This window comes from Peromyscus californicus, unplaced genomic scaffold (assembly GCF_007827085.1).
Source record: "Peromyscus californicus insignis strain IS unplaced genomic scaffold, ASM782708v3 Scaffold_8__1_contigs__length_139910024, whole genome shotgun sequence".
NCBI classification, from domain to species: domain Eukaryota; kingdom Metazoa; phylum Chordata; class Mammalia; order Rodentia; family Cricetidae; genus Peromyscus; species Peromyscus californicus.
Genome location: NW_026294606.1, coordinates 17,272,036 through 17,290,652, shown reverse-complemented (window position 1 = coordinate 17,290,652; position 18,617 = coordinate 17,272,036). Strand labels below are relative to the sequence as shown.

The window sequence follows — 18,617 nt, the reverse complement described above, 5'->3', positions numbered from 1 at the left end:
GTCCTGTGCAAGAGCAGTATACACTCCTGTTTTTTCCTCACTTTCTATTAGTTCTTCAAATATTTCATATAATGCATTTCATCATCTTTACGCAACCCTCCCAGATCCATGTCCCTTCACTAGCCACCCAAGTTTGTATCCTCAAGATACAAGAAAACTCACAGAATCAACTCACAGAGACCGAACCAACAACTAGGGAGCCTGCATGGGACTGACCTGGGCACTCTGCATGTATGTTATAGTTGTGTGGCTTGGTCCTCTTGTGGGATTCCTAACAGTGGGAACAGGGGCTGTCTCTGACTCTTTTACAGGCTTTCAGGACCCTACTCCTCATACTGGGTCACCTTGCCCAGCCTTAATACATGGGCGAGGTGCTTAGTCTTACTGCAACTTGATATGCCATGTTTTGTTGATACTCAAGAAAGACCTTCCCTTTCCTAAACAGAAATGGTAGGAGGAGTGGATTGAAGGGTGGGAACTGAGGGAGGAACGGGGGTGGGATGAGATGGAATGGGGGAGGGAGGGACTAGGAGGAGAAGAGGAAGGGGGAGCTGTGGCTGAGATGTAAGATAAATAAATAAATTTATTAAATAAAAAAGAAGAAACTGTGAAACTAATACAGAAAATGCTAAATAAAAGGAACTTAAGAAATCAGAATAAGTGGGGTTGGAGAGATGGCTCAGTGGTTAAGAGCACTGGCTGCTCTTCCCAAGGTCCTGAGTTCAATTCCCAGCAACCACGTGGTGGCTCACAACCATCTATAATGAGATCTGGTGTCCTCTTCTGGCCTGCAGGCATACATGTAAGCAGAACACTGTATACATAATAAATAAATAAATCTTTAAAAAACAAAACAACAACAACAAAAACAGAATAAGGAGCAGAGAATGAACTGAGTAATAGAATTCCATAGCCCCCACACCGGCTCAGGGGATGACAAAAATCAGTGAAATTAAAAAGCAGATGACAAAGAAGGAAATTAACAAAGCCAAAACCCACCTTTTCAAATAAACAAAACCAATAAAGTCCTTATTAGACAGACCAGGAAAAATAAAGGACACACATACTTTCTAACAATATTGGGAACGAGAGGACTCACAACTATGGATCCTACAGATCTTAAATGATTAAAGGAGCATAATGTGAATAACCTTATTATCACCAAACCTAACAACTTGGTTTAACTGGAAATTTTTCTTGAGAAATACTCTTTATAAAACAAAAATAACACGAAGCCAAAACTATCTTTATTCCCTGTGTAGAAAAGACATTAAATTCATAATTAAACAAGATATTGGAAACAAGAAAATTCTTGACCCCAAGAATGTGCTAGTTTGATAGTGACTTCTATCAAACACTGAGGAAACAGTAACAATAATGCTGCATTAATTATTTTGGAAATTAAAAGAAGAGACATTTTCCAACCCATTTTTATCAGGCCAGTATAACCCTAGTCTCTGCAAGGCAGAGAGTATGCAGGTGAACTCCATAGATGATAAAGGGTTACACTTGGAAACCCCCATCTTACTTATTTATGTGGTACTTCTAGCAAATTTAACAAGTAAAATATTGTCAGACTTGTTATTTGGCAGAAGAGATTCTTATTTTGGTGTCCGTGCAGGAAGACTAGTTATGGCCATGTGGAAATTAACTCCAACACTTGATGGGATTAGCTTCCTATGTGTCCAGTTTCACAGGCTGAGTATATCTCTAGTGGTTTGACTGCACAGAGGAGAACTTCCGGGAAGAAACTTTGGGACACCTTGCTCATCAAAGCATGGCTGGGTGGAGGGTCTAAGTGGTCAGGATGAAGAAGTCAGAGCAGTTCTGTTTTATCACACCCGTCACCCTGCAGTGTCCAGTGTGTCGCCCCATCTCTACACCAGTGTTTGATTTCACATCTTTAAAGAGCTCACCACCCTTCAGCCCGCAGCAGGATAAATTGTGCTCATAATTATTGAAAAAAAAAAAAAAAGTCCCGAACACATAAGCTAAACTGAACTTTCCTCTTCATGCAAGTTTTCATCAAATTGGAAGCCTGGTGCTAAGTCAGCCCGTTTAAATTCCCTGTAAAACCTACGCGTAGTATTTTATCTGTGCAGATTACAGTGCCGGCATTATGAAATGTGAGAGCTCAGCTTAACCTCAACCTTTATCTGTATCTGCATCATTCTTGTCTCCTTTCTTCCTGTCCTCTCCCATCACAGGAAGAACTGGTCACATGATCCTGCTGAACTGCAGATGGCCGGGACATGAGGAGGGCAGATGTCCTCTGTCCATGCTCTCTCCCATTCCCATGGAGCTTTACTTCCCACATTTAGTTGCATGTCCCTAAAATTTCCTTTTTGGCAAGACAATCTGTGGCTTATGTAATGTCTTGACTGTTTTATGAAATTTGTGTATGACGTGATTTCTAAGAACATTAATCCTGGGTTGGCAACAGTCAACTCTGCAAAAATAGTAACAGTAGGTTTTTTTTTTTTAATTGAAAGTGCTTAAGTATCTTTATGTTTAGCTGCATTTTCCAACACCGCAATAAACATATGTTACTTCTCTAGTTCAGGGGGAAAAGGAATAGCCATCAAGGAAAGGACACTGTAATGGCTAATTTTGATTGTGAATGGACTCGCCTAGAAGATACACATCTGGGTGTGCCTGTGAGCTTCCTTCCAAAGAGGACTAACCGAGGGGGAAGACTGACTCTCAGAGTGGGCAGCACTTTCCAACGGTGGCCCAGATATGCAGGGGTCCAAGGCAAGGCAGTGTTGCCTGCCTCTGCTTTACTCCTTCCTAAGTGCATCTGCCCCTCTGCTGCTGCTGGGACTGCCATCCTCTGCTGTGGCTGCTGGGGCTGCCATCCTCTGCTGCTGCGGCTGCTGGGGCTGCCATCCTCTGCAGCTGCTGTAGCTGGGGCTGCCATCCTCTGCTGCTGCTGCTGCTGCTGCTGCTGCTGCTGCTGGGGCTGCCATCCTCTGCTGCTGCTGTAGCTGGGGCTGCCATCCTCTGCTGCTGCTGTAGCTGGGGCTGCCATCCTCTGCTGTTGCTGGGGCTGCCATCCTCTGCTGCCATGACTGCAGCTTCTCTGTCCTCTGAGGCAGACTGAATACCAGCAGCTCTCCAGGAATCCTCTACGTCTTCAGTAATAGATCAGGACTGTCAAGGCTTCATGGACTGAGGAAGCAGCTACCGTGTCTCTGCTTCTAGAGCCTGTAGATGGCTGCTGTTGGCCTACTCAAATCCTATGGTGAAAGTCAGTCTGCAAATCTCCTCTTATAACACAGACACATTCATTCTATTGGTTTCGTTCCTCTTGGTGGACTAGAAGAGGACCTTGAGGCCTCCAAGTTTGGAAAGAGCGGTGTCTTCTCAGCCTACCATTTGGCACTTATCTGTTGAAGTTTCTCCCAACGTTGAGTCCATCCTACACAACAGTCTAGTTGGAAAGCTACACAACACTGGCAATTCTGAAAGCAATCTCACTTCATTTTTTTAAAATGAAAGTAGTTGACTTAAAGGAATTCACTGAACTCGATTCCCATCATGAAACCTTCTCCCCCAAACCCTATTGAAGATCTTCCAGCTCATAAACAAGTACCTTCTTGTTTGGTGGTCTCCCTCTAGTTTGTCAAAGAAAGGACCATTGTGTAGATCATGCAACACTCAGAAGTGGATGGTCCATCTTCATTGTGAGCCTAGGCTCTGAATCCTGCAAAGGGTGGCACTCTTTCTCCCTGCAAACATCACTGGGGTTGCTACAGGTGTAAATAGTGGGCATAATGGAGAAGGCACCATGAAGGGATATTTAGGTTCTATGTTAGTTGGGGAGAGAAGTGATACCCAACCTCGGGTGAACAAAGAAATCACCTTGGTGGACAACAAGTATTTAAACAACAACAACAACAACAAAAAAAAACCTAGCTGGGCGGTGGTGGCGCACGCCTTTAATCCCAGCACTCGGGAGGCAGAGCCAGGCGGATCTCTGTGAGTTCGAGGCCAGCCTGGGCTACCAAGTGAGTTCCAGGAAAGGCACAAAGCTACACAGAGAGACCCTGTCTCGAAAAACCAAAAAAAAAAAAAAAAAAACAAAAAAACAAACTATTCTTTAAGTTAGAGAGATAGTTCAGTGGTTATGAGGCTGCTCTTCCAGAGGACCTGGGTTCAATTGCCAGTACCCGTATAGCAGCTCACAACCATCTGTACCCTCAATCCCAGGGCATCCAGTACCCTCTTCTGGCCTCCACGGGCATAGCGCACACAAGATGCACAGACATACATGCAGACACAGAAACACATGCAGGTAAAACATCTACACACATAAAATAAATTTAAATTAAAAAAAAACCCCACTCATTCTCCCAAATCAAAAATACCAGGGTTCAGCTATGCCATCTTGGGCAAATCACTGAATTTTTGTGAGCCCTAGTTTCTCCACCTGAAAAGTCAACTTGAGAAAACTTGACTACTTCAAGAGGTGCTGTACAGATCAAACAAATGGATTGTTTTCTAAAGTCATGCAAACATTGTGACCTGTTAGTCATATTAAGTCTTTAAGCGGCTTCTTGCAGACACAGGCTCTTTTCTGAGACAAGGCGAGCACAGACTGCATCTGATGACCATGGAATCGGATTGGCCCTGTACGGACTGAGTCCTACGATTCTGGGCCCATAAAGGCTTACTTATGCAACAACTAAAGAGAATGGCCTCGAAGTTATGGTCAAACTGGCCATTGTGGAAAATAGCAGTGTTCTCTTGGGCCACTGTGTGTACAAACTTGGATGTTATTGGAGAAACAGTGAGACATCCTAGTGGGTGCTATGAAACAATGAAAGTTCACTTAGGAAAATCGCAAAGATCAAGAACAGGGGTGTGTGTGTGTGTGTGTGTGTGTGTGTGTGTGTGTGTGTGTGTGTGTGTTCTCAGCCATTGACTTTCAAATCCTCTCCCACTAGATGGGGCATATTGGAACCTGTTCCTGATTAATTCTTCCCTTGACTGTGCGACCTCAGTCAGTTTTCTGTTTCTCTAGGCCTCCAACTGGAGCTTAAGTACACTATGATAGAAAACATTGTAATTTCTTCCCATTCCTAAAACGAAGTGGCTTGAAGCACAATTTGTAAATGGTTTTAGATTTTTCCCTGTAGCTGCTTTTATGTCATTATTTGTCAAACCAATGATTCAGCCAGAATCTCTTGTCGGGAGATTGCCTCCCTAATGTCATCACTTTTCAGCAAGACAGAGACTATGGTGATATTTTAATTGTACTGAAATGTGATTTTATTTGAATGTTAATAAATAAAGTTGCCTGGGGGTCAGAGCTAATAGCAAGTCATAGCAGAAACTGGGTGGTGGTGGTGCACGCCTTTAATCCCAGCTCTTGGGAGGCAGAGCTAGGCGGATCTCTGTGTGTTCAAGGATACAGCCAGCATTGGAGACACACGCCTTTAATCTCAATATTAACCATAGAAGACCTGGAGGTCTGTACAGACAGGCAGTGATGAGGAGGTCATGTGGTTGGTTGGTTTTTTGTTGTTGTTGTTGTTGTTTTGTTTTTTACTAAGCCGAAGATTTTATTAGGGGCTTACAGTTCCAGAGGGATGAGAGCCCATCACCACCGTGGCAGGGAGCATGGCAGCAGAGAGACAAGCATGGCAATGGAGCAGCATCTGAGAGCTCACATCCTGGTCCACAAACAGGAAGCAGAGAACACACTGGGGATGGTGGAAAGCTTTTGAATCCTCAAAGCCCTTCCCCTGTGACACACTTCCTCCAAAGAGACCACACCTCCTAAATCTTCTTAAACCGTTCCACCAACTGGGATCAAGTAGTCAAGCATATGAACATATGGGGGCATTCTCATTCAAACCACCAACTCCATTCCCTAACCCCATAGTCAGAAGCTCATTTATTAGTAAAAGGCAGACCTGTAGGGCCCTGGCCCCCATTTTGGATAACTGTTGCCTTGCTTGCTGACCTTGACCTTGATATCTTCCCTATGCTAATTCCCTCCCGGGTTTCACCCTCCTGAAAGCTTAAGGGAAGTTCCTTGTCTAAGTAGCCTCCATAATGGGCGTTAACAGCTTAGATGCAAGAATTTAAAACATCTGTAGTGAACTTCTGCCCTCCAGGGTTCTCCCATTGTGCTGTAAGCCTGTATTTAAGACCTCCTCCCTCTTCAATAAATGGCATTCGGCATTTAAAAAAAAGAAAAAAAGACTGGCCTGAATCTCAGAAAAGACTTGGACTTTTAAAAAGTCTTGAGAGGGCTGGAGAGATGGCTCAGCCGTTAAAGGCTAGGCTCACAACCAAAAAGTCTTGAGACTGAAAGACTATGCAGACTTTTGATACCAGGTTAAATGCATTTTGAATTATGATATGGTCACAAGCCTATGTGGTTGGGTTTACAACCAATGAGAAGGCGGAATAGAAAGTCTATAAAAAAGACAAACAGACAGGAAGTAGGTCTGTTGCTGAAGAGGACAGCAGCAGCAGTGAAGGGTAAGGTTTTTAGCTCTGACCTCTTGGGCTTTCATCTCTGCATTGGCTCTGTGTTTCTTATTTAACAAGACCGTTCATCTACAAGGAACTGTTGGTCAGCTACAGTAACAGACACACTATGTGTTATGTTTGCAGCTTGGAGTCAGCAAATGCCCGTGGCCAGGCTTCCTAAGTGGTGCATCCCTGAGAAAGCCAGAAGCCACTTTATGTACCCATTATTAGCCAAAATTAACTTGGAGGTGACTTCCGCAATGCTTCAAGCATGGCCAGGAATGTGACCCATGAGCACTGAGGTCCTTCGGCCTCCAGAGCTGTTTGAAATCACTTTCTGACATAGAAGAGTTAACCGGGGTGCCACCTCTGGTTGCCTGAGGTTTGACCAAAGATGTTAGTCTCAGGCTTCTCCAGGACTTCAGCCTCCTAGTGCTTGGGTGATGATAGAAAACATGAAGACTGTAAATACAAAGTTTACACACCAAGCCAAGTCTGGCTACCACAAAGCCACCACAGTGCCTTTGCATCTCTGAGTTACTCAGCAAACCCACCACAGATCACTTTACTAATAAACCATTTCTTCAAGATTCCTAGTGCCTCTACTACTTCAGTTTTATCAGTGAGTGAAAAACAGAGTCTAGAAAATTTTTTCAGGAAAAAAAAAACCACACTAATTAAAAAATATATCTGAATGCCTACAATGTGTCAGGCATAAGAGATACAGCTTTGAACTGTACACATGTCTTTCTTGAGGGTTTACATTCTAGTTAAAAACTGATGGAAAACAAAGTCTGTTGATTCTTCATAACCTTTAAATACTTTTCAGCACGACTTAAGTTTTGTGTGTTTTAGTTTGTTTAAGACTGGGTCTTACTATGGAGTCCAAACTGGCTTGGAACTTGAGATTCTCCTGCCTCAGTCTTCCAAATGCTAGGATTACAGGTGTGTATCACCACAATTTTCTTAAAATGCAGCATTGCCAAGTTGAGGAAAACCTCCAGATATTCAAAACTGTAATTTGGCTTTCCAGATCACAATGAGAGTGTATTGTTAACATTTATATGTACCTTTGCCAAAGTAGGAGGATCAGTGTGTCTTATTTTGTAAATTAACTATTTAGACCCATGGCATAGGAGTTCCCACTTGTGCCCTCGTCTCAGGGACACTAGGATTGTATTCATGGGAGGGTTCTATTTTCTTCAGATTTAGTTTCTTATTTTTGGCACCCAAACTTGTAAGTTTAAGTCCAACTTTCTGCAAACAGATCAGCAAAACAGTCTATCTTTTGAGCTGGCTATGGGAATCCTGACACTTGGGACTTGTGGTGGTTTGAATATAATTGGCCCCCATGAGCTTATGGGGAGTGGCATTATTAGGAGGTGTGGCTTTGATGGAGTAGGTATGCCCTTGTTGGAGGAAGTGTGTCACTGTGGAGGTGTGCTTTGAGGTCTCATATATGCTCAAGCCACACCAGGGTCTCAGTTAACTTCCTGTTTCCTGCAGATCAGGATGTATTAACTCTCAGTTCCTTCTCCAGCACCATGTCTGCCTGTATGCCACCATGTCCTGCCATGATGATAATGGACTAGATCTCTGAAAATGTAAGGCACCTAGTTAAATGTTTTCCTTTATAAGAGTTGTCATGGTATCTCTTCACAGCCATAGCAACCCTACTAAGATAGGAGGTAACAGAGACAGGAGGATTACAAGTTTGAGGACTGCCTAGGCTGTAATACAGTAAGACTGTCTCAGAAGAAGGAGAAGAAGAAGAAGAAGAAGAAGAAGAAGAAGAAGAAGAAGAAGAAGAAGAAGAAGAAAAGAAAAGAATAACTTTTGCTAGATACTTCCTTTGCAAAAAGTAGAAAATTCCATGCAGGTTAGAGGAATCAGGGAAACATTTGTACAAACAGCCTCGACTCAATGGTTCCATTGATGGTTTATCTACTTTAGGGTGCTGTGAGAGTGATCTGTGTTCAGGAAAATGTATGACTTCATGTGGTGATATTGTGTTCCCCCAAATATTGTGTACCCTAATAAACTTATTTGGGGTCAGAGAACAGAACAGCCACTAGATAGACATAGAGGCCAGAAAATGGTGGCCACACACACCTTTAATCCTATCACTTGGGAGGCAGAGATCCATCCGGATCTCTGTGAGTTCAAAGCCACACTGGAAACAGCCAGGTATGGTGACTCACGCCTTTAATCCCAAGAAGTGAGCCTTTAATCCCAGGAAGTGAGCCTTTAATCCCAGAGAGTGATGGCAGAAGGCAGAAAGATATATAAGGCGTGAAGACCAGAAACTAGAAGCATTTGGCTAGTTAAGCATTTAGGCTTTGGAGCAGCAGTTCAGCTGAGATTCATTTGGATGAGGACTCAGAGGCATCCAGTCTGAGGAAACAGGATCAGCTGAGGAACTGGCAAGGTGAGGTGGCTGTGGCTTGTTCTGCTTCTCTGATCTTCTAGCTTTAACCCAATACCTGGATCCAGGTTTGATTTTATTAATAAGACCTTTTAAGATTTGTACTACAACTTCATTTTGAAGTTTGGCCTTTTCTTAAGATAGAGAGATAGAGTGTGGTATTCTCTTATGGTGCCAAACAGGGTCAAAGGGCCACAGCTTCCAGTCAGCTGTTCCACAAGAAGCTATGGCCTTCCTGTCATGGTGAGCTGTGTTGCTAGGCTGGAGTGGAAGGGGTAGTTGGGGTAGAAGGGATAGCTGAGGTGGAAGGGGTAGCTGGGGATGAAGGGATAGCTTAGGTGGAAGGGGTAGCTGAGGTGGGAGGGGTAGCTGGGGTGGAAGGGATAGCTGAGGTGGAAGGGGTAGCTGGGGTAGAAGGCATAGCTGAGGTAGAAGGGGTATGCTGTGGGATGTTCTGTATGGCAAATGTGTTCCTCTGATTGGTCAATAAATAAATCACTGATTGGCCAGTGGCCAGGCAGGAAGTATAGGCAGGACAAGGAGGAGAATAAAGCTGGGAAGTGGAAGGCTGAGTCAGAGACACTGCCAGCCGCCACGATGACAAACAGCATGTGAAGATGCCGGTAAGCCACGAGCCACGTGGCAAGGTATAGATTTATAGAAATGGATTAATTTAAGCTGTAAGAACAGTTAGCAAGAAGCCTGCCACAGCCATACAGTTTGTAACCAATATAAGTCTCTGTGTTTACTTGGTTGGGTCTGAGCTGCTGTGGGACTGGCGGGTGAGAGAGATTTGCCCTGACTGTGGGCCAGGCAGGAAAACTCTAGCTAAAAATGGCATCCAACGTGGTGGCAAGAGCTTCCACCTATAAACTGAGAAAAAAGATTCTAAAATGGAGCTAAAAACAGTTCCTAATTGTCTCTCTCAAATGAGCAGCAGCTGCCGGTTTGAGCTACTGGTGGGTTCCTAGCGTGCGTGCTCGACCTGCCATATGGCGGGAATGAGGCCTCTACAAGTGGCACATTAAGCTGCGTGGTGGATTTAGACTTTGCTAGTACAAAACAAAAAAAGAGGTTTCTGGGCTACACACTGCTTGGATAAAAGCATAGACCCACGATAGCTCCCAGAGCTGGTGGTAAACCACCGCCATGTTGGGAAGCTGAGGTGGGCAGAGCCAGCAGCCACAGCTGCTGCAGTTTAAAGCAATAGATTCACAATAAGACAGATTCAGATGTAATAGTTTACAATGTGTATAAAAAATACGTAGGCTTGAAAGAGACAAAAAAGGTGATATATACAGTTATATAAACAAATACATAGTTTTAAAAAATAAAGTCTTTAAAGAGACAATAAAATTAATATAAAAAAATAAGCCACGTGAAGATGAATATTACACAGAGAACCTGGATTGTGTTGTCTTTGGGATTCTTAACTGCAGAAAAACATTTGATTGTAAAAGCTGTTGAGTTATGAAAAATGTATATTTTAAAGATACCTTGACTTCAAAATTTGGATCTAAGGATATCTTGCTTTGGAAAGGAGACTCTGCTTTTGTTCCCACAGAAAGCCAGAGGCTATAGATTTGTTCCAGAGTAAGATACATCAGGTTTGACCAGCCAAGACCCCCTGAAAAATCTCTGATGATATCATGGCCCAGATGATCCAACATCCAGAACAGTTTGAAGGCAACTGGCTCAGACAATACAGCCTCATGGACTATTCCATAATCCTAAAATTTTCTTTGTGTCCCCATAAGATACAGCGCCCCCTTCTAGCAGGAAGTAGTAAGAGAAACTATGCCCAAATTCCCAAATTATATGTAATTTTACTTTCTTAAGGTTAAAACCTTCCTTTTTGAAAAAAAAGGGGGGGAGTGCTGTGGGATGTTCTGTATGGCAAATGTATTCCTCTGATTGGTCAATAAATAAATCACTGATTGGCCAGTGGCCAGGTAGGAAGTATAGGCAGGACAAGGAGGAGAATAAAGCTGGGAAGTGGAAGGCTGAGTCAGAGACACTGCCAGCCGCCACGATGACAAACAGCATGTGAAGATGCCGGTAAGCCACGAGCCACATGGCAAGGTATAGATTAATGGAAATGGATTAATTTAAGCTGTAAGAACAGTTAGCAGGAAGCCTGCCACGGCCATACAGTTTGTAACCAATATAAGTCTCTGTGTTTACTTGGTTGGGTCTGAGCTGCTGTGGGACTGGCAGGTGAGAGAGATTTGACCTGACTGTGGGCCAGGCAGGAAAACTCTAGCTACAGGGGTAGCTGGGGTGGAAGTGATAGCTGAGGTGGAAGGGGTAGCTGGGGTGGAAGGGATAGCTGAGGTGGAAGGGGTAGCTGGGGTGGAAGGGATAGCTGAGGTGGAAGGGGTAGCTGGGGTGGAAGGGGTAGCTGAGGTAGAAGGGGTAGCTGGGGTGGAAGGGGTAGCTGAGGTAGAAGGAGTAGCTGGGGTGGAAGGAGTAGCTGGGGTAGAAGGGATAGCTGAGGTGGAAGGGATAGTTGGGGTGGAAGGGGTAGCTGGGGTGGAAGGGGTAGCTGGGGTGGAAGGGGTAGCTGGGGTGGAAGGGGTAGCTGAGATAGAAGGAGTAGCTGAGGTGGAAGGAGTAGCTGGGGTGGAAGGGATAGCTGGGGCGGAAGGGATAGCTGGGGTAGAAGGGGTAGGTTTAGGTACATTGGATGCTTTCTTGACTTACTATCGTTTCAACTAATGGTAGGTTTTCAGGATGTAACTCCACTATAATGTGAGGAACATCCATATGAGGGGCCACATGTAGACGAATTTCTAAGTGGTCTTATTAAATAAAAAACACAGAGCCAAATATAGGGGTGAAAGCCTTAGATATCAGGGAAATAGGAATAGCCACCAGCTAACCTTACCTCACCATGCCACAGCTTCCAGAGTGAGCTACTTCCTGTCTACCTGCACCTTTATTGCCTTGCTGTTCTGCCCTCTCATTGGCTCTTAGCACAGCTACCTCACTTCCTTGTCACTGCCTGTCTGTACAGACCTTCAGGTCTCTGTGGTTGGTACTGGGATTAAAGGCGTGTGTCACCATGCTTGGCTCTGTTCCCTAGTATGGCCTTGAACACACACAGACCCTGCCTGCCAAGTGATTGGATTAAGGGTGTGTGCTACCACTGCCTGACTTTTGTGTTTACTTGAAATGGCTTGCTATTTCCTCTGATCTCCAGGCAAGCTTTATTTATTAACATACAAATAAAATATCACCACAGCCACACAGTGTAAGAAAAAGTTCTTGGGATTCTAAAAACAGAAATCATAGTACCAGTGGTCTTGCAGAGAGGCAACGTGGAGCCTAAGTAACACCAGGGATCAAAATACTAAAAGTTTGCATTGACGTGATTGGAGGCACCGTGGGGTTTTTGTTATTGCTGTTACATTTGTGTGTGTGTGTGTGTGTGTGTGTAAGTGTATGCGCACACTTGCCACAGCACAAATGTACTGGTCAGAGAACAACTTGTGGAAGTTGGTCCTCTCTTTCCATCATGTGGGACCTGGGGATCCGACCCAGGCAGTTAGGCTTGGTGACAAGGGACTTTGCTGGCGGGGCCATCTTCCTGGCCTGCCGATGCAGGTACGGAGTCTTTCTCGTTGGTCTGCTTTGGACCACAAGTCCCCAAATAATGACACAGACACATTTTATTAATTATGAACGTTTGGCCTTAGCTTAGACTTGTTGCCAACTAGCTCTTATAACCTAAATTAACCCACTGATATTAATCTACATTCTATCACATGGATCGTTACCTCTCCTCCATACCGTAGGTCTGACTGGCTCTGTATCTCACTTGCTTAATTCCGAGAGGCTCAGATTCTTCCTGAGTTCCCTTCTCTCCCCCTAGAAGTCCCACCTATCCTCTCCTGCCTAGCTAGTGGCCATTCGGCTCTTTATTAAACCAATCAGAAGGTGTCTTAGGCAGAGACACATCTTCACAGTGTACAAAAAGACTATCCCACAACAAATGCATCCTCACCCAAGCCCTCCACTGGGTTCCTTTTCTGTCTAGAGACTTCTCACTGTGATCTGACTTGTCCCCAGGATGAATTTCTTTTGTCTGTGCCAAGCATAAGGAAGATTAAATCTGTAATCATCAGAAGTTCTTGCTCATTTTTCTGATGTATATGGGATTATACTTCTTCCTCAAAAGGTTCATACAACTAATCTCCAGAGAGGTCTGCACCACCTCCAAGTGAATCCCTGAAAGGTCTAAACAAGGGCCTACCAAGTTTGATGGTTTGAGCCCTCAGCACCAAAGCTAGGGTTGCTACAAGAGAGAGTTAAGACTCTGAACCATCTTTAGAAAATGCCAAAGGCAAAAGATGGGGGAAGCCAGGTCTAGAGAGCAGAGTGGGGTGAAAATCAGCTTACAGTGTCAGAGGGGAAGAGGTGGGGGGTGGTGTGAGAGTGTGGATTGGGTGCTGTGTTTTCTTCTGTGGTCTCCCTAGATGGAACATGGCTGGTGTCCTGGAAGAATTTGTTTCTTTTTACTCCTGGTCATATTCTCTGTTCTCATTTCAGCTCTCCTCCATCACGTTGGCATCCTATATGGTCTGCCGGGTCCATTTCTTTTTGATTATCTGAGAACTCTTCAACATCTTTAATCACCTGGAGTTCAGCTTGCTTGAACAAACACAGCACAGAAGACAAAATTTAGATCTACATCACAAGTTGATGACATGAGTCCCTCAGCTGAGGATGCTTGGAGATGAAGAACAGTCACACAGACTCATGGAAAGATCTGCCCTAGATACTTCTTGCTGTGTACCTGGACCCACCCTGCTCCCAAGAAAGACAGGCTGTCACAGAGTACCAGTTACAGTCATCACATCTCCAGGGTATTCTGGCACCGTGTGACAAACCCACACCTGATTCTCCACCTGGTGGCACACAACTCCTCACAGACCACCCTGGGTGCTGTAGCTGCTCTCTTAAAAAGATACACATAGAGTGTAGACTAAAAGATGTGATCAATAATTTTTAAAAAATCCTTTGAATTGGGTCAATGAACACTAACATTACTAAAAGGCCCTGGTTCTGAAGGAAAGCGATAGAAGATCGATCCACAGTTGCCCTCCTTGCAAATGAGCTCATATCTCCCTGTAGAAGTTTTGCTGTTACACATTCAAAATAGCTGTGGTCACTGGTCCACCGGTGATAATTTGTTTGTTTGTTTGAGGCAGGAGTGCTGTGGGGTGTTCTGTATGGCAAATGTGTTCCTCTGATTGGTCAATAAATAAAACACTGATTGGCCAGTAGTTAGGCAGGAGGAAGTACAGGCAGGACAAGGAGGAGAATAAAGCTGGGAAGTAGAAGGCTGAGTCAGAGACACTGCCAGCCACCACAATGAGAAACAGCACGTGAAGATGCTGGTAAGCCATGAGCCACGTGGCAAGGTATAGATTAATGGAAATGGATTAATTTAAGATATAAGAACAGTTAGCAAGAAGCCTGCCACAGCCATACAGTTTGTAACCAATATAAGTCTCTGTGTTTACTTGGTTGGGTCTGAGCAGCTGTGGGACTGGCGGGTGACAGAGATTTGTCCTGACTGTGGGCCAGGCAGGAAAACTCAAGCTACACAGGATCCTACTATGTAGCCCAACCTGGCCTCAGCCTACTAAGTGCTAGGATCATAGGTATGTGCCATCGTACCCAGCTGAAGGATGTGTGATGGAGGAGAAGTCAACCACTAGGTTCCTAGTGGAGGACCAATGGAGCTTTGGGGTACCCAAGATGTTACTGTTGATGCTGTGGGAGGGAAGCAGTGAAAGTCATGGTGGGGGATGGGAGAAGAGGAAGATGATTTGTGAGTAAAGGTGCTGGCCACCAAGCCTGATGACCTGAGTTCAATCCCCGGGCCCCCAGATGGTGACAGAAGAGAACAGACTCACTCAAGTTGTCCTCTGACCTAAGTTGTCCTCTGACCTCCACACGTGATGGCATGTGTCCCCACACACTAAATAAATAAATAAATGTAATGACTTAAAAAAAAAGCAACATGGACTTTATGGACTGGCATGGGAGCTAGGCTTTCTTTGGGCTCCTAATGTCAGCTTCTATATCTTTTGGAGGCTGTCTCACTCATACTTTTGAGGCAGCCTTCAGTGGATACAATCTCTCTCTTAAAACTCATTGTAACTCAGTTGGTAGAGGGCTTGCTTAGCGTGTCTGAAGCCCTGGGTTCGATCTAGCTCCAGCACCAGAGAGCCCTGGGCATTTCAGTGCGAGGCTGTAAGCCAGCACTTGGAGATGGACTCAGGAGCATCAGAAGTTGAAGGTCATCCTTGGCTACTGAGGAAGTCCAAGGCCAGCCTAAGATATACAAGACCTTGTCTCAGAAACAGCTTCTTTGCAGAAAAGAATACCATTTTGCTGACATAGCATCCGTCATTATAAGCAAACTGTCACCTTTCAAGAGCGTCCCCCAGAAAACATTTCCCTGCTGCTTTACAGGTTTAAGTTATTTGGTATAATTTCAGCAGCCCTAAACTTGAAGATTTTTGCGCTTGCTTAAAAAATAAATAAAATAGACAAAGGATCAGCACTTCATCCAAATTTCCTCCTATTCTTTTCCTTAATTGCAGAATTAAGGAGCCCTCATGTGGGCCAAGGTTATGCTTCAGTGCAAAGTATGTTTACAGTGCTCTAAAAGGATGAGGAAACTGTTTATTGAATATACAGTGTTGAAATCACATTTTAAAGTGCACAGAGAAAACTCCCATCACAAAGCCCTGCCAGCGGCAGAGATCACAACACAGCAAGCAAAGCCATTCCTGCCATGAATGTTCTGGGGCGACATTGCCCCATTAACACAAGAGTTTCATCTGTCCATGCCCCTAGCAAGCGGTGGCTCTACACGCTTTGCTCAAACCATCACTCAGGGATGTCCCCGTGCCCGTGGAAGAGGAAACACGGATACCAATCACACACAAAAAGACAGAATGTCATGTAGCCCAGCCTAGCCTCAAACTGGATAGCTGTAGATGGCACTGAACTCCAGATCTTCCCAAGTGCTGGGACTATTGGCATACACTACCAACTAGGCAACCTTTGCCTTATAAGGAGAGTTCAACTGTGCTTCTTACTCAAGTCTTGGGATCAGTAATAATCTATGTACTCTGCTGTCGGGGGAGCTCCCAGCTGAAGGTGGCTGAGACCCACACAAAATCCTTTTTCTCCTGAAAGCTCCATGGAGACCCCTTTCTTCTGTGTCTTTGTGCACTTAACCAGTTAGCTACTTGCAGGGGGAGCCTACAGAAGACATGCTCACTTTTTTTTTTTTTTACATCTGGCATTATATTTAGAGTCAGAACTGAGTTCAATTGTGATTGTCCCAGTAAACACGACTGGAAGAAATCATATTAAATTCTCTGGGTCTGTTTTCTCATCTCTAAAATGGGACTAATAATAGAAATGATATCTCTGTGTGTTAAGGAGCAAATGAGCTAAGATTTGCAAATTTTTTAACACTGGGACAGGCATTCACTAAATGACAAATGTAATTACTAGTCTTTAATAACTGCCTCAAACCCAGTACTTCTGCCAGGCCATTACCACTATTCCTGCTTGGATGGGTGAGTGACAGTGACCCATCCAGGGTGCAATTCACTCCTGAGGACACCAGGACTCCTGACTCCAGGCCCCAGGACCCCAATCATCCCCCATTACCCTCCATCACTTTAAAGACTTTTATAGAATGGGATGCAGTATCCAGCACAAGAAGAGAATTATCCTTGGTGAAGGCCAGTGCCACAGGATGAGAAAGACCGTGAGTGACCATGGGCTTCAGGGCTGGAAATTCCTCAGGTTTTCCCAAGCATATGATGGCTGGCCCAGAGGTGTCTGCAACAATCACATTTCCCTGGTGATCGAAGGCCACAGCTGAGACAGTTATTTTTGAGGGAAAGAGGAGGTTCAGCCCGAAGCTATCCACCTGGCCAATCAGCTGCATAGTGGAGTTGAACACCTTCACCCTTGTGTTATTGCCTGCTGTCCCCAAGGCCGAGGGGTGCTCTAGGACCGCGATGGCCCCCGTGAGCCAAGACACAGCTACCCCACGGGGATTGCACAGCTGAGCTTGCAGCCTCTCAGTCCTCCGAAGGGCCCCTTCGGGGAAATCCACTTCCAGCAGGTGCAAGGTCCCGGCCTCTACGTCAGTCACCAGGACCTGGTTCTGAGGGGTGATCTCCACACCCCAAGGCAGGGAAAACTGCTTCCCCACAACCAGCTTGATCTGGCCGAAGAAATCAAACACTTTGAGGGACCGGTCGCCAGCGTCGGTGACAACCACGTGGCAGTCGTTGGTGACGGCGACATCCAGTGGGTACTTCACGTCATGCGCTGCGTCCCCCTTCTCTCCAAACTGGTGTGCACCTCCTCCTCCGGAGTCAAAGATCTTGACCCGCCTCTTGCCGTCGTGCACGACCACGACCCGTCCGGTCTTGGGGCACAGTGCAAGCCCGGTGGGGTTCACCAGGGTCCCCCACCCGCCAAAGGCGTGGTGACAGGTGAGCACCCCGGGCGCGCAGGGGGCGGCGCTGAGGGCAGCCGGGGACGCGTGAAGAGTGGAGCCTAGGAGCTCCAGAAGGTGCAACACTGGCAGGCAATCGCTGGTGTCACAGGCTCGGCAGCCCCGCCGGCAGAAGGGACATTCGAGGGCCAGCGTCCGCGGGTGCGCGAGGGCGGCCACGCAGGCCAGGCAGACCACGTGGCCACAGGGCAGGTTGCGCGGGCGCCGCTGCTGCCGGGGGCCGAACCTCTCGAAGCACACCTTGCACTCCAGCAGGCTGACCTCCGCCTCGCGCACCAGCTCGGGCCGCACCCCAGCCGCCTCCTCCCCCATCGCTCCCGCCGCGCCGCGGCCCCAGCGCAGCCCTCGGTCACGGTCACGGTCACGGTCACGGGGCGGGGCATCCGCTCTGACGTGAGACGCCGCGGGCTGGCCGGGTGCGCGCTGCTGCCCCCTGGCGGGCACATGCCGCAGTCGTTCGCATGCGCCGTGCTCAGATCACGACACGGGTGAGCGATCCCGGTTTTAGGGATGAGCCACACCTCGGAAGTACGAGTGGGTCGTTCCCTGTTAGTCTGTAAGTGACAAGGCGAGCACCAGAACCTAGTCTCCCAGTGCTGATGCCCAGCAGAGCTGCCAGTCAGCTGGGCTGGGTGCTGGGCAGGGAGAAGACACGCTTCTAGTCTCGGTATATCGTGACTCTACTGAGGAGAGAGATACACGAAAGAAGGTAACTTCAAGAGGGTGAGGCAGGTGTGCATACTTCCTTGGCGTGTTTTATCACACTTGTGAGAAGGTAGATACCTGACACTCAGCGCCGGTGAGAAGGTAGATACCTGACACTCAGTGCCGGTTATGATAGCTGAAATCCCAGCACTCAGGAGCCAGAAACCAGCAGTTAGAGGCCAGTCTAGGCTACATACACTGTCTCAACCCTCCCATTTCCGCCCCCACCCCACCCCAAATCAAAAACAAACAAAAGAATACTTGTGAAATTGGTTTGTGTGGAAGGAATATTTAAAAGCTGTTAGTTGCCTTGCATGGTGGCCTACATAGTGAGTTCCAGGCCAGCTAGAGCTACATACTGAGACCCTGTCTCAAGCAAACAAGCAAAAACAGACAAAAACCAAAAAACAACGAACTGTTAATAGCAGTTACTATAGA

The 18,617-nt window shown here is 46.0% G+C and overlaps 1 protein-coding gene across 1 annotated transcript; it reads right to left on the bottom strand.

Moving 5' to 3' along the window:
- Positions 1-15,590: 15,590 nt before the first annotated feature.
- Nhlrc1 (NHL repeat containing E3 ubiquitin protein ligase 1) lies at positions 15,591-18,371 on the bottom strand. Its single transcript, XM_052728823.1, has one exon. The coding sequence runs from the start codon at positions 17,784-17,786 to the stop codon at positions 16,599-16,601; it is 1,188 nt and encodes a 395-aa protein (XP_052584783.1). The 5' UTR covers positions 17,787-18,371; the 3' UTR covers positions 15,591-16,598.
- Positions 18,372-18,617: the final 246 nt, after the last annotated feature.

Bases quoted from the DNA above. Each gene is read 5' to 3' on its own strand.
- Nhlrc1 (XM_052728823.1), bottom strand. From the start codon at position 17,786: ATGGGGGAGGAGGCGGCTGGGGTGCGGCCCGAGCTGGTGCGCGAGGCG.